The 14,412-nt window shown below is 41.8% G+C and overlaps 1 protein-coding gene across 2 annotated transcripts in view; it reads left to right on the top strand.

The window, feature by feature from the left end:
• ATF6B (activating transcription factor 6 beta) overlaps nucleotides 1-14,412 on the top strand; it is a 77,245-nt gene that overhangs the window by 42,173 nt on the left and 20,660 nt on the right. For both annotated transcript variants that reach the window (XM_073598412.1, XM_073598411.1), the window contains exons 9-14: nucleotides 547-732; nucleotides 3,991-4,082; nucleotides 8,523-8,681; nucleotides 10,138-10,245; nucleotides 10,975-11,065; nucleotides 11,148-11,221. In XM_073598412.1, coding sequence (XP_073454513.1) covers nucleotides 547-732; nucleotides 3,991-4,082; nucleotides 8,523-8,681; nucleotides 10,138-10,245; nucleotides 10,975-11,065; nucleotides 11,148-11,221 — 710 coding nt within the window. The remainder of the gene's footprint in view (nucleotides 1-546; nucleotides 733-3,990; nucleotides 4,083-8,522; nucleotides 8,682-10,137; nucleotides 10,246-10,974; nucleotides 11,066-11,147; nucleotides 11,222-14,412) is intronic.

Raw genomic sequence — 14,412 nt, 5'->3', positions numbered from 1 at the left:
GCTCCGCCCCCCGGAGCTTAGTCATGACTAAGCTCTGGGGGCAGAGCGAAACGCATTGTAGGCGTGGCCTGGCGGGAGCCTAGGCTGAGGTTGTCTCTCCCTCTCATACCACCATAGGACTCTGTGGATGTGCGGCACCAGGGATCTTTCCTCTCTTCTATCGGTGCAATCATAGTTAGAACCCCTGTTGGGTACACTTATTGCTGTCTGTGTCTCATTGTAGATATTTTGCATCACTTCCTGTCCAGGGGTAAAACTAAAAGAACTGGTGTAAACCTCTCCAAATTGGGGTTTGTCATCAGAACAGATGTCCCCATTAAAAGTACTAAAATTTGGGGTTTCCCTTCACTTTCTGTCACTCCCTATAAGATCTGTTCTTAGCAGCCTCTCTCTTGGAACAAATGACTTGAGGCTTTGGTCATGTACCTAGGGAATGGTAATTTGTAACCATCTCATGACTGCTCTATTGTGTATGGGCCACTGATATTGCAGGGTATATGGCGAGATTTGACAGTAATATAAGTGTAATTCCGTTATTCACTCCAGCCTAAGTTCCTAAAGAGACAACAGCGCATGATCAAGAACAGAGAGTCAGCGTGCCAGTCTCGGAGGAAGAAGAAGGAATATGTTCAGGGGCTGGAGGCCAGACTGCAGGAGACGGAGAGACAGCTGGAGAACGCTCGCAGGGAGAACAGAGAACTACGGGAGACAGTGCAGCATCTAATGAGAGAGGTATTCCGACAAATTATTTTTGCCAGCGTTACCAAATCACTTTATTATTATCATGACTCAAAATTGATCCTTCTCTCCCTGCCAAGGCAGCTTAGGTCACATGGTTCAGGCCTCTAGTCATTACTACAGAGTCTTTTAGTCTTTTACAATGAGATAATAAGTTCAAAAGGGTTCTCCCATAAACTTAAAAAAAGTAGCAGTTATTATACAGGATTATTATAGTGCCAACAGTTTGCAAAACACTTTACAATATAAATCAGTGGTTCTCAACTCCAGTCCTCAGGGCCCCCCAACAGGCCAGGTTTGCAAGATAGCTGAAATACATCACAGGTGATATCACTTGCTGCTCAGTGATTGCAGTATTCTAGTCTGCAACTCCCCAAGGTAATACTTAAAATCTGGCCTGTTGGTGGGTCCCGAGGACTGGAGTTGAGAACCACTGATATAAATAAAGAGACAGTACAGTTACAATACACTAAAATACATTAGGGTTAAGAAGGCCCTGCTCATAAGAGCTTACAATCTAATAGGGTGGGACAAGTGGTAGAAAAAGGTAATAATTGTGAGGGATGAGCTGATGGAAGAATTGAAAGTTCAGTTGTTAGGTGGAGGCGGGTTAGGCAGTTTTTGATCAGCTCAGCTCCCCACTGCCAACAGTCACTCAGCAGCTCATCCTCCCCTTTCTGGGCAGTGATTTATCACCCGCACTTCCCCTTCTGAGCGGTTATTCAGCAGCTCTGCTCCCGTCTCCAAGTACAGTAGTGAGCCAACAGCTCTGCTCCCTCCTTCCAGCATGGATTCAGTAGCTCTGCTCCCTCCACGGCCAGAGATTCAGCAGCTTTGTCTTCTATTCACTTTCCCTACCCCCCTTCCAGCAATCACTTGGCTCCCCCTCCCTGCAGTTTTTTAGCAGCCTACCACCTTTCTAATCTATAGCCAGAGCTCTGAGGGCAGGCAAAGTGCTGCATCCCAACTTGAATGACTTCACTGCATCTCCTGAAGATGCATTGCTCCACAGTGCCTGTACAGGCGGTCCCCAGGTTACAAACAAGACAGGGACTGTAGGTTTGTTCTTAAGTTGAATCTGTTTGTAAGTCGGAACAGGTACATTTTTTAAGTGTAGCTCCAGCCATAAAATCTATTTTTAAGCTTTTTGGATAGCATAGAGAAGGGTTATCACCCCTGTAACATTTGTTTTGCTGTCTGTGCACCTGTTAAGAAGATTTCACGTCACTTTCTGTCCCAATGACAATTGGATTTTGAAAATTTTGGGTTATTAGGGAAACAAGGATTGGTGATAAAGCATCAGGGGAGGAAACACCTTTTCCATATTAACTCTTACAGGAAAGAATTTCCCTTCCTAGGGGTAGATTTCATCTCACTTCCTGTTGTCTCTCTCCGTTTGTAAGTAGGAGTCATTTGTAAGTCGGATGTTTGTAAGTAGGGGACCGCCTGTATTGACTTTTTCATTATTATTATTTTTTTTTATTTCACTTTAACATTGCAGCTCATCACATTACATTTTAAGAAGCTGCCAATCTAGTGTGCAGATATGACAAGTAGTTATTTCACTTACCATTATACAGTTCTGCTCATAAGTTTACATACCCTGGAAGAATTTATGGTTTCTTGGACATTTTTCAGAGAATATGAATGATAACACAAAAACATTTCTTTCGCTCGTGGTTAGTGTTTGGCTGCAGCCATTTATTATCAATCAACTGTGTTTACACTTTTTAAATCATAATGGCAACAGAAATTACCCAAATGACTCTGATCAAAAGTTTACATACGCTGGTGATTTTGGCCTCATAACATGCACACAAGTTGACACAAAGGGGTTTGAATGGCTATTAAAGGTAACCATCCTCACCTGTGATCTGTTTGCTTGTAATTAGTGTGTGTATAAAAGGTCAATGAATTTCTGGACTCCTGACAGACCCTTGCATGTTTCATCCAGTGCTGAACTGACGTTTCTGGATTCTGAGTCATGGGGAAAGCAAAATAATAGAAAAAGGATCTGTGGGAAAAGGTAGTTGAACTGTATAAAACAGAAAGGGATATAAAAAGATATCCAAGGAATTGAGAATGCCAATCAGCAGTGTTCAAACTCTAATCAAGAAGTGGAAAATGAGGGGTTCTGTTGAAACCAAACCACGGTCGGGTAGACCAACTAATATTTCAGCCACAACTGCCAGGAAAATTGTTCGGGATACAAAGAAAAGCCCACAAATAACTTCAGGTGAAATACAGGACTCTTTGAAAACATGTGGTGTAGCTGTTTTAAGATGCACAATAAGGAGGCACTTGAAGAAAGATGGGCTGCATGGTCGAGTCTCCAGAAGAAAGTCATTACTGTGCAAATGCCACAGAGTATCCCCTTTACAATATGCCATACAGCACAGAGACGAGCCTCAAACCTTCTGGCACAAATTCATTTGGAGTGATGAGACCAAAATTTAGCTTTTTGGCCCAAACCATAAACACTACATTTGGAGAGGAGTCACAAGGCCTATGATGAAAGGTACTGAGGTGGATCTCTGATATTTTGGGGATGTGTGAGCTACAAAGGCACAGGGAATTTGGTCAAAACTGTTGACAAGATGAATGCAGTATCTTATCAAAAAATACTGGAGGAACATTTCCATTCATCAGCCAGGAAGCTGCGCATGGGATGTACTTGGACATTCCAACATGACAATGATCCAAAACACAAGGCCAAGTCGACCTGTCATTGGCTACAGCAGAATATAGTGAAGGTTCTGGAGTGGCCATCTCAGTCTCCTGACCTCAATATCATTGAACCACTCTGGGGAGATCTCAAAACGTGCCGTTCATGCAAGTCAGCCCAAGAAGTTACAGGAACTGGAGGCTTTTTGCCAAGAGGAATGGGCAGCTTTACCATCTGAGAAGATAAAGAGCCTCATCCACAAATACCACAAAAGACTTCAAGCTGTCATTCATGTTAAAGGGGGCAATATACAGTATTAAGATCTGGGGTATGTAAACTTTTGATCAGGGTCATTTGGGTAGTTTCTGTTGCCATTATGATTTAAAAAGAGTAAACACAGTTGATTGATAATAAATGGCTTCAGCCAAACACTAACTATGAGTGAAAAAAGTTTTTGTGTTATCATTCATATTCTCTGAAAAATGGCCAAGAAATCATAAATTTTGCCAGGGTATGTAAACTTATGAGCACAACTGTAAATAGGTCCCTTTTTACAAATCTTATTTTGTGCTTTTATATGCCTGCAGAACACCTCACTGCGTGGCTCCTCGGGGAACCGGAAAGTAGTATGTGTGATGGTCGTACTTCTCTTCCTTGCATTTAACTTTGGGCCAACAAGGTGAGTCGGAAACGACTGTTAGTAATGATAATACTCTCTGCTGTACGGTTACTTGTTTTGTAATGCTGAAGATTTTTCAGCACTTAGATGAGTGATGAAATATTTTGACCATTACGGAACAAACCTAATGGAATATGACCAACTGCTACTAGCAATACCATACCTGGATAAGTGAGAACCTTCAGGCTGGGTTCATAATATTATGCTGTGTTAGCATATATGGGTTATGTCACACATTAACAACTTTATTACCAGGCCATAGCCGAAAGATGGCTACAGCATGGTTCTCTTGTTCTGGGAGGGCATCCATGGATGTCCTCCTGGAACACACCTCCTGTGCACTCTGTGATCCCTGTGTCCTTTGGACACAACTGTTCACAGATCAGGGTAAATAGCCAATCACAGCTGCCCCTTACCATGTGATCAGTTTTGTCCAATTACAGCTGATCACATGTAAACAAACTTTCCGGTTATCGGCATTCCTGATTAAATGCCACCAGAAGAAAGCTCTATCTGTCTCAAAAAAAAAGATTAAAAACTAATTTGGGTATAGTGTTGCAGGACCGTGCAATTGTCATTCTAAGTGTGACAGCAATGAAAGCTGAAAATTGGCCTGGGCAGAAAAAGGGGGTGGAAGTACCCAGTATTGAAGTGGTTAATGTGTGTTGTGGTGTGAAAGCCCATTCATTTGAATGGGCTGCCTAACACTCCAAAGAATATGTATTGTGTTGACATTCAAAATAAATGGCACTGGATCACATCAATGTGTGTAACATGCATTTCTCCAACATGGCTGCGTGAAAAGGGATTCACAAGCACGGGGAGACTTGCTGTTCTTTGGAGCTATTGAAGTGCATGTTCAGGCATTGCCCAATTAAAGGGGTTGTAAACCTACGTGTTTTTTCACCTTAATGCATCCTATGCATTAAGGTGAAAAAACACCTGGCAGTGACCGGCCCCCCAGCCCCCCGTTTTACTTACCTGAGCCCTGTAATTCTGTTGGCGGTGACGCGCTCTCCCTCTCTCCCTGTTGTCTCGGCTCTTGATTGGATAGATTGATAGCAGCGCAGCCATTGGCTCCCGCTGCTTCCAAGTAAATCCAATGACGCAGGGCCGAGTCCTGCATTCGGCCTCTATGGACGCCGAATGCTGGACTCGGAAGCGCGTCCGCAAGGTAATCCCCCAGGGGAGCGCTTCTACCAGGGGGTTATCTGATGTGGGGAGGAGCCCAGAAGAGCAGGTTCAGGGCCACTCTGTGCAAAACAAGCTGCACAGTGGAGGTATGATAGGTTTGTTAATTTAAAAAAAAACATAAAAGGAACCCTTACAATCACTTTAACCCCAAAACTCACCCTCCAGATCATGGCTTAAAATTCTTCTTTTTTTCCTTTTCATGTAGCGATAAACAGCTTTTATTACTCCATGATTTCATCGCCAGGTTTGTAAATTTTTTGCAGGTGCAGTTACGGAGAGGTGCTTTCCTATAAATAACAGCGCATAATAAATGTATATGATACAAATGCTGTGCAATATAAATTAAAAGTCTGTGTTTGAAGTAAATGATACAATAAGTGAACATAAAAAATGATAAGTCCCATACAAGAAGAAACAAAACAAAAACAATCCGAAAAGCATTTGTAGGTGTTTGATGGTTCAAAAGACCTCCAATTCAGTCACTGTAATCCGCATTGTTCCCCAGTATGTATAGGACATAGAAACTCCATGTGCCGATATGTTCATAAAAAGAAAAGAGCACTCTCCATGGTGTGAATCAATTAAAACCAGCTAGATTTAGTAAAAAGTTTGCACTTACAAGATGTATGATATATACAGGCATACAGATCGTTGTTGGAGTACCCCTGATGACGTCACCCATGACAAAACACGTAGGATGGATCCGGAATACATGCCACTGTGTATGTGCCAACTTGCCGTGGCCATCTTGTTTGTGAGAAGGACCTAAGTCAACAACGATCTGTATACTTTTCTGACTTCTCTTCACTGAGGGTCATTATAGTTTGGTAAGCCCCCACCTTACCTTTACTGTGGTGATTCACTAGGAGTCTGAAGTTTGTCTCTTCTGGGATACACCCTTACATTTGGTCAACAAGGTCACTCGGGGTTGTTTTATTTTCTTCTTGTATGGGACCTATAATTATTTTATGCCTACTTATGGTATCATTTACTTCAAACACAGACTTTTCATTTATATTGCACTGCATTTATAATCATATGCATTTATTAAGTGCAATTTTTTTTTTTTTTTATGATTGGATATCCGTATGCTTTGTATTAGAGCATTGTGACAGTTGATACTTAGGCATCCAGTGTGGTTATTTGATTTTAGATTTCCTATGAAAGTAGACAGCTCCCCAGTACTGCATCTCCCAAGGCCCTTTGCCTTCAAAACAGTGTGTGAGCAGGCTCTTGGGTGCAAAGGGAGCAGCATTGTTTTGCTTGGAAATAATTGAATGTATACGTGTGGAGAGGAAAAGAGAGGGGTGGGGGGTAAGGGGTGTTCTGTAGTCCAGCTGAAAGCTGACAATGCCTGGTTGGGATTTAAGTCCAGGAGCATTGTTGGCTCACTACAAAAAGTTACTGGATTTCTGACAGATAAACAGGTACATTTCTGTACTTTGCAGTGTTTTTAAAGTAATAATACACATAAAGTATTGCATGTATTGCAGAGATCTACTGCATATGCTTTTTTTTTTTTCTTTTTTTTTTTTTTTTTTTTTTATATACTTTGCTAAGACATGTTACAAAGCAATAGAGAGTTTGGTGAAAATGTTCTGCAGTTTTTACAAATCTGGAATGGTTACTTTTCCTCTAATTCCAGGTCGGTACTTTTTTCAGGTATGAAGGCATTATTAATATGCTATAGAAGAATAAATCCGCGCTTAGAACAGAGTAAGAGCTGCTGCCTATCTCTAATTAGTACCACTAAGGGTCTAATTGTGCAATAAATAAGTAAAATGAGAACATAAATGGCGCTGCCCTTAATGTCAATTGAGGATAAGATGTCACAGGGTTCACATTGAATGAAATTAACTATGATACATAAAAAATCCAAGAGTTTGAAACCATACTATGATTTAGGCCAAAAAATAGACCAAATAATTGGGGATAAACAAAATTAGCAGACTCACCAATAATCACAAAGATAAATGTGTTCCCCCTATGGGGTATGAGTATCATCCAGAATGGAAGATGTCCCAAGTTGGCAAAATAAAAATCCTTAAGTATAGAGAATTAGAGTAGAACAGTGCAAACCAAGAATCAGTGTAAGAAAAGAGAAACTAAAAATAACCAAAAAAAACTAAAAAAAACTTTTTACCCCAAAATTTCAAAAATATTGGGACAAAATGGCGCCAGAAGATATTCAAAAGTATTGGGACAGTATTAAGAAAAGCTATAGTTGTGGTGCAAATATGGTTAGTGCAGTATCTATATGTCCCCTGTCGTGTTAGTATGCAGGAAATTTTACAAATAATAATGTTTAACTCCAATATTCAAAGGTATTGGGACAAAGTAAATTGTGATGTGTCTCAATGTGATAAACAAATATGGTTGGTGCAGTATCTATATGTCCCCTTCCGTGTTAGTATGCAGGAAATCTAACAAATAATAATGTTTGGCCCCAATATTCAAAAGTATTGGGACAAAGAAAGATGTGATGTGTCCTTATATACGGGGCGTGAGTTGTCCTTCAATGTGATAAACAAATAATATTAAGCCCTCTCCAAATATTAAATTAACAAATCTCAAAAGAAAAAATATTGTACATATAATTATAACTTTTGTAAATGTCAGATGGTATGGTTAGTTTACAAGAAGTTCATATGTGAAATCCAACCGAGACAAATGTTGTTAACCAAATAGGGAGAACAGAGTTCAGCTGAGAATGCTGTTTTTCCACCCCAAAAAAGGTTTACATCGCGGTGACTTCTGTGCAGTATTTTCAATATCAATATTCAATATACTTTTGAATATCTTCTGGCGCCATTTTGTCCCAATATTTTTGAAATTTTGGGGTAAAAAGTTTTTTTTAGTTTTTTTTGGTTATTTTTAGTTTCTCTTTTCTTACACTGATTCTTGGTTTGCACTGTTCTACTCTAATTCTCTATACTTAAGGATTTTTATTTTGCCAACTTGGGACATCTTCCACTCTGGATGATACTCATACCCCATAGGGGGAACACATTTATCTTTGTGATTATTGGTGAGTCTGCTAATTTTGTTTATCCCCAATTATTTGGTCTATTTTTTGGCCTAAATCATAGTATGGTTTCAAACTCTTGGATTTTTTATGTATCATAGTTAATTTCATTCAATGTGAACCCTGTGACATCTTATCCTCAATTGACATTAAGGGCAGCGCCATTTATGTTCTCATTTTACTTATTTATTATTAATATGCTGTTTGTGTGTCTCTGTTAGTCTCATGCACAGTGTACAGGAGGAGTCTGTGAAAAGTCCAGAAATATCCAGCAATGTTCGGCACTTATTATCTTACAAAACTGAAGACAAGCCATCAAAGCCGCCACAACCACCGAAACTCTACATGTCCCGACCGTCTAAACCGAAGAGCACTTACAGGTAGCTGCATTTGTTAAATATTGCTATTGTGTGTGATTCGTAAACAAAAAATACATGTGTTTTGGCCAGTTAAAGTGTCAAAGTCGTGTTCAAGGCGTGCTTAAAGTGTCACTAAACCCACACCATAAAAAAACTATCAATAAAAGGTGTATTACATGCTGTTCATACTCACTCAGTCACTATGAGATTCATATTCTGCAAAAAAACCTTGTTGATCCTGCTGCTCTCTATCTCCACCTTCTGTTCATGTCCCCAATTCAGCTAGGGATTTTACAGCTGTGGTGGCAGCTCTACACATGCTCAGTTTTCAGTGAGTTTCTATGCTGACCATTTCCTCCCTATCACATCTCAGCAGCCCATGTGACTATAGAGTCACACATGTAGGTGTATACACAGTGGTAAATGACAGTCCACTCCCTCCCTCCTCCTCCTTGCCCACTAACCAGCTAAACGCAATAGGGGTGGGATATTACATGTAGATTGATGGAGGCTTCACATCCCTGTTATTGTAAGACACAAGCTGGAGGGGAAGACGCGGTCCGTGACTGGCAGAAATCCGCCCACGCCATGTTATTTCCACAAAACAATAAAGATTTCATTTCAAATATACTGTATATTTGTATGCCAATTTAAAACAGTGTATTGATATTATTTATTTTTACTCTGTATGCCAAAGGCTGTTTTATTTTATTTCAAACATGTGACCAGCAGCAGAGGACTAGAAGCTCCTCCTGCTTATGTTTCCCTGCAGACAGGCTGGGAAGGAGCTGGTTCATGTGACAGCTGTATATCGATTAGGAAAAAGGTATTTAGATGGTTTCTTTTATTAAGATAATTACAGCGCCATCATCCACATACAGAAATAGAAGGAACAATGTAAATTAAACAGAAAGTGTTTTGTATTACTTTAACTTGACCCATTTAACTTCACAATACTTGTCTCGACTCGTTTCTTTCCCTTTTAAAAATGTGCAGTATTTTTTTCATTTGTGTATTTTTTTTTTTGTACAAATAATTTCATTTGCAAATCTCTTTGCCACACTTTCTACCCTAAGCATCGTTTGGGTTTCATAATAAAAAGAACTGCTTAAAAAAAAATTAGCACTGCAATATGTATAATAACACCCTTAACCTATAGAAAATTAAATAACATTTTGTACGACAATGCCATCAGATTTGATAAAGCATGGCAGTTTAGTGTTATAATTGGGCCATGGAGTTGCTGACCACAGGGTTATAGTCCACAATGCAAGGGTTTCTTTGTTTTCTCTTCTCCGTAGAAAAGGGAATGAGCCTTTTATGGCAAGCATGCCATGAAAAAAATTTGAGACGAGTCCTAAGGGTAGATGATATTATTTGCCTTTCACTGTTGCTCTTTCTTGATATAACTTGTGTAGATTATATCTGTGGTGTGGTGATTTGTGTTTTAGCAATTGTGATATGTTGTGTCTCCCAGTAACTCTAGCAGGTCCCTGGCAAATGTGGAGCATCTGATGGTTCATGACTTGGATCAGCTTTTCCTGGCATCAGACTGCAGACACTTTAATCGCACTGAGTCCCTCCGGTAGGTGGCCCTGTGTTGGGAACCAGTGCTATAGTTTAGTAGTAATTTACTGAAAGGGTGTCTGTGTGTGTGTGTGTGTGTGTGTGTGTATGTATGTATGTATGTATGTATGTATAATATCTGGGGTTGGTGTGGAGGGTGGGTGGGGGGTGTTAAGTAAACTTTATAACTGTTGGATGGGGCTGAAGTGAAGTATGTGTGTGATTTGAAGAGTATTGTATGTATAGCTGCTGTATGTAAATGGGAAGTACAGTATGTTGCTTGATGCTGGGTGTCATTCAGCACAGAAGAGGTGAAGTTCTTGCAGAGTAGTTAGTACCTGGAGAACAGCACTAGAACCATGCTGGGGATTGATGTGATAATTTCGTTTTTTATACAAGCTGGGTTTAGCCTTTAAGAAAAGAGGAGTTTTTTTTTTGTTTGGTTCACACATGCTGAGACAAGGGCTCACAGCAGGGAGTCCAGTGCATCCCTGTTCACCAATTCAGGTGCGAATTGGGTCAGAATTTTTGCCTGAATTCATACCTGATTAGAGCCAAAGACGCACAGGGCCCTTTCTAAATGCAGACCAGCCGCCACCCCGGAGGTGTGTGAACCAGCTCTCCTGTCATGCAAGTTGGATGCGGAGAAACCTGCATCCAATTTGCATAAGTGTTTACCCAGCCTTAAATGTACATGTATCTCTTATCACATCTGTGTATATATCATTTTTATTTCTCTCTGAATCAGATTAGCTGATGAGCTCAGCTTGTGGATTCGTCGACATCAAAATGAAAGGAAGACAGGAAAACATCCTTCAAAAAAGCAGAGGAAAAAGAGGGTAAGTAGGTGACGGGACAGCATTGAAGTTGGAGTTGTAAGTGGCTGAATGCTGTGAGACTACTCTGCCTTTTCTTTCCCAGAATCCTCAGGTACGAAGCAACGTAGGTTTATCAGACCTGATCCCAGCTCAGATGTCCAGAATCCAATCACACAGGTTCGTCTGCAGCTCTTCATCTTCTTATTTGTCCAATAATGTCTTGTGTATTACTTACCTATCTGAACTTTAAGCTAAAATAAAAACACAGTGTAACCATTGTTCATTAAAAAAAAAATACTAAATGTATTTTTACATAGCTACAAGAAGAAACTGAATATGTCATCTAAGCCTTCCCTTAGAATCCTCACTGGGAGAGGGAGTGACAAGCCTGAGCTGATCAAGCTCTACTGGATTGCACAGAGCTGTCAGTCTTCAATCCAGAACATGCTTAAAGAAGCAAAGCACAGAGAGATGACTTGAATTGGTTTGCTGCTGCTTGTCATTGTACAATCAACCAGATAGAGCAGGGAGGTGACCAATCTGTACTTCTTAACTGCAATGTAAACCACGAGGTCACCGGTCAGGTTGATAAGATTAATTACATTAAGGTAAAACAATCGCATACAGTATGTGGTCAAAAGCTTATGACTGCCCTACCATCACACCTATATGATCTTGTTGGACATCCTTTTCCAAAACCCTAGCCATTAATGTAGAGCCCCCCCGCCCACCCCTTTTGTTGCAATAACATTCCCCACTCTTCTGGGAAGACTTTCTACAAGATTTTGGAGTGTCTGTGGGAATTTGTGCTCATGCATCCAGGAGAGCATTTGTGAGGTCAGGTACTGATATTGAACAAGAAGTCCTGGCTTACAGTCAGCGTTCCACTTCACCCCATAGGTGTTCAGCCGCCTCAAACCATGTCTTTATGGAGCTGGGTTTGAGCACAGGGGCACAGTCATGCTGGAACAGATAAGGGCCTTCCCTAAACTCTTACCACAAGCTTGGAAGCACACAATTCTAAATGCTACAGTATTAATAGTACCCTTCACTGGGAAAACTCAACTCACTTAAAAAGGGTGTCAACATACTTTTGGCTGTATAGTGTATATATTCATTATATACAGTGAAAAAGGCTATAGCCTACTAAACATGTCGTCTCTTAGCTAGTCTGGTTTAGTATCTATGTGCAGCACTGTGGAAACTGCAGATGTGAATAGAGGTTAAAGCAGAACTAACATTAAAAAGTAAAAAACAAACATGTGAGCAGGCAGGTCTTTATTGAAGAAGAGATGTGCTATATCTCTTCTAGAATAAAGCAAACTTACCTGAATGTTTCCAATTTTTTTTTAGAATCTGCACTGAGCTGCACATTCACAGATTAGTGTAAATTGTCGGCACACCCCGATGCTGGGATGAATAAACAAACTCTCTTGCACATGTGCGGGTGGTTGCATCATCCCAAGCCAGACAAGCAAGATGGCCAAATAACTTGTATGCGGAAGAAGCTGGGGGGGGGGGGGGGGGCAGTGATGCTGGTGAGGAAGCTCACGGATATTGCATCGCTGGAGTGAATGTGAGTATTTGTAGACTTCCTCTTTAAAGAAGATCTGTCATACTTTATTTTATAGTTACAGTATCTCACAAAAGTGAGTACACCCCTCACATTTTTGTAAATATTTTATTATATCTTTTCATGTGACAACACTGAAGAAATGACACTTTGCTACAATGTAAAGTAGTGAGTGTACAGCTTGTATAACAGTGTAAATTTGCTGTCCCCTCAAAATAACTCAACACACAGCCATTAATGTCTAAATCGCTGGAAACAAAAGTGAGTACACCCCTAAGTGAAAATGTCCAAATTGGGCCCAAAGTGTCAATATTTTGTGTGGCCACTATTATTTTCCAGCACTGCCTTAACCCTCTTGAACATGGAGTTCACCAGAGCTTCACAGGTTGCCACTGGAGTCCTCTTCCACTTTTCCGTGATGACATCACAGAGCTGGTGGATGTTAGAGACCTTGCGCTGCTCCACCTTCTGTTTAACCGCTTGCCGACCGCCGCACGAACATTTACGACAGCAGAATGGCACGGACAGGCTAATGGGCGTACAGGTACGTCCCTTTAAATTTGCCACCGCGTGGTTGCACGCTCCATGAGTGTGATCGCGGGTCCTGCGGACTCGATGTCCGCGGGGATACCCGCGTTCGTCTCACGGAGAAGAACGGGGAAATGCTGATGTAAACAAGCATTTCCCCGTTCTGCATAGTGACACTGACACTGATCACGGTGATCAGTGTCATGTCACACGTAGCCCGCCCCCCCCCCCCACAGTTAGAATCACTCCCTAGGACATACTTAACCCCTGCAGCGCCCCCTAGTGGTTAACCCCTTCACTGCCAGTCACATTTACACAGTAATCAGTGCATTTTTAACCGCTTGCCGCCCACCGGCCGTCATATGACGGTCAGGTGGCACGGCTCTCGTTCTGGGAGGGCATCATATGACAGCCCTCCATTTAAACAGGGAATGCGCACGATCGTGTGTGCGCATCCCTGTTCCTTCGGTGGCAGCGTGTCACGGAGACACCGCTCGCCCCACAAGGGGGGGGGTGAACATCCATTGGGCATGGCTGGTTACCACAAGATCGGCCGTGAATAAGTCACGGTCAATCACAGGTGGTACCGCCCCACTTTGCAGGGCGCATGCCTGCGATCTCGAGCGTGCTGCGTGTGCACGCCGGTGGCGGCGTGTTCCCAGGAACACTGCTCGTCACCGACGCTGGTAAACAGCCATTGGCTGGTAAACAGCCGGTGGCTGTTTACCAAGTGATCGGCTGTGATCCTTTGACAGCCGATCAATAAATGTCAACAAACCGCGGTAACGAGATGTTACCGGGTTCTCCTCCTCACACCGATCGTGTGGGAGAAGGAGATTGCGGTAACATCTCGTTATCGCTTACATTGTACACCAATCACACTGATTGCCCCCCCCAATAAAGAGGACCTGTCACAGTTCATCTGAGTACCTGTCAGTCCATATGAGTACCTGTCACAGTTCATCTGAGTACCCGAGTACCTGTCACAGTCCATCTGAGTACCCGAGTACCTGTCACAGTCCATATGAGTATCTGAGTACCTGTCAAAGTCCATTTGAGTACCTGTCACAGTCCATATGGGTACCGAGTACCTGTCACTGCCCTTTAGAGTACCCGAATACCAGTCACCAGCCCATCGGAGTACCCGAGTACCTATCTGTAGCCCATCAGAGTACCCGAGTACCTATCTGTAGCCCATCAGAGTACCCGAGTACCTGTCACCAGGCCATCAGAGTACCCGAGTACCTGTCACCAGGCCATCAGAGTA

The sequence above is a fragment of the Aquarana catesbeiana genome, linkage group LG09, assembly GCF_042186555.1.
Source record: "Aquarana catesbeiana isolate 2022-GZ linkage group LG09, ASM4218655v1, whole genome shotgun sequence".
Lineage (NCBI taxonomy): Eukaryota > Metazoa > Chordata > Amphibia > Anura > Ranidae > Aquarana > Aquarana catesbeiana.
This window is presented reverse-complemented; position numbering and strand designations above follow the sequence as displayed.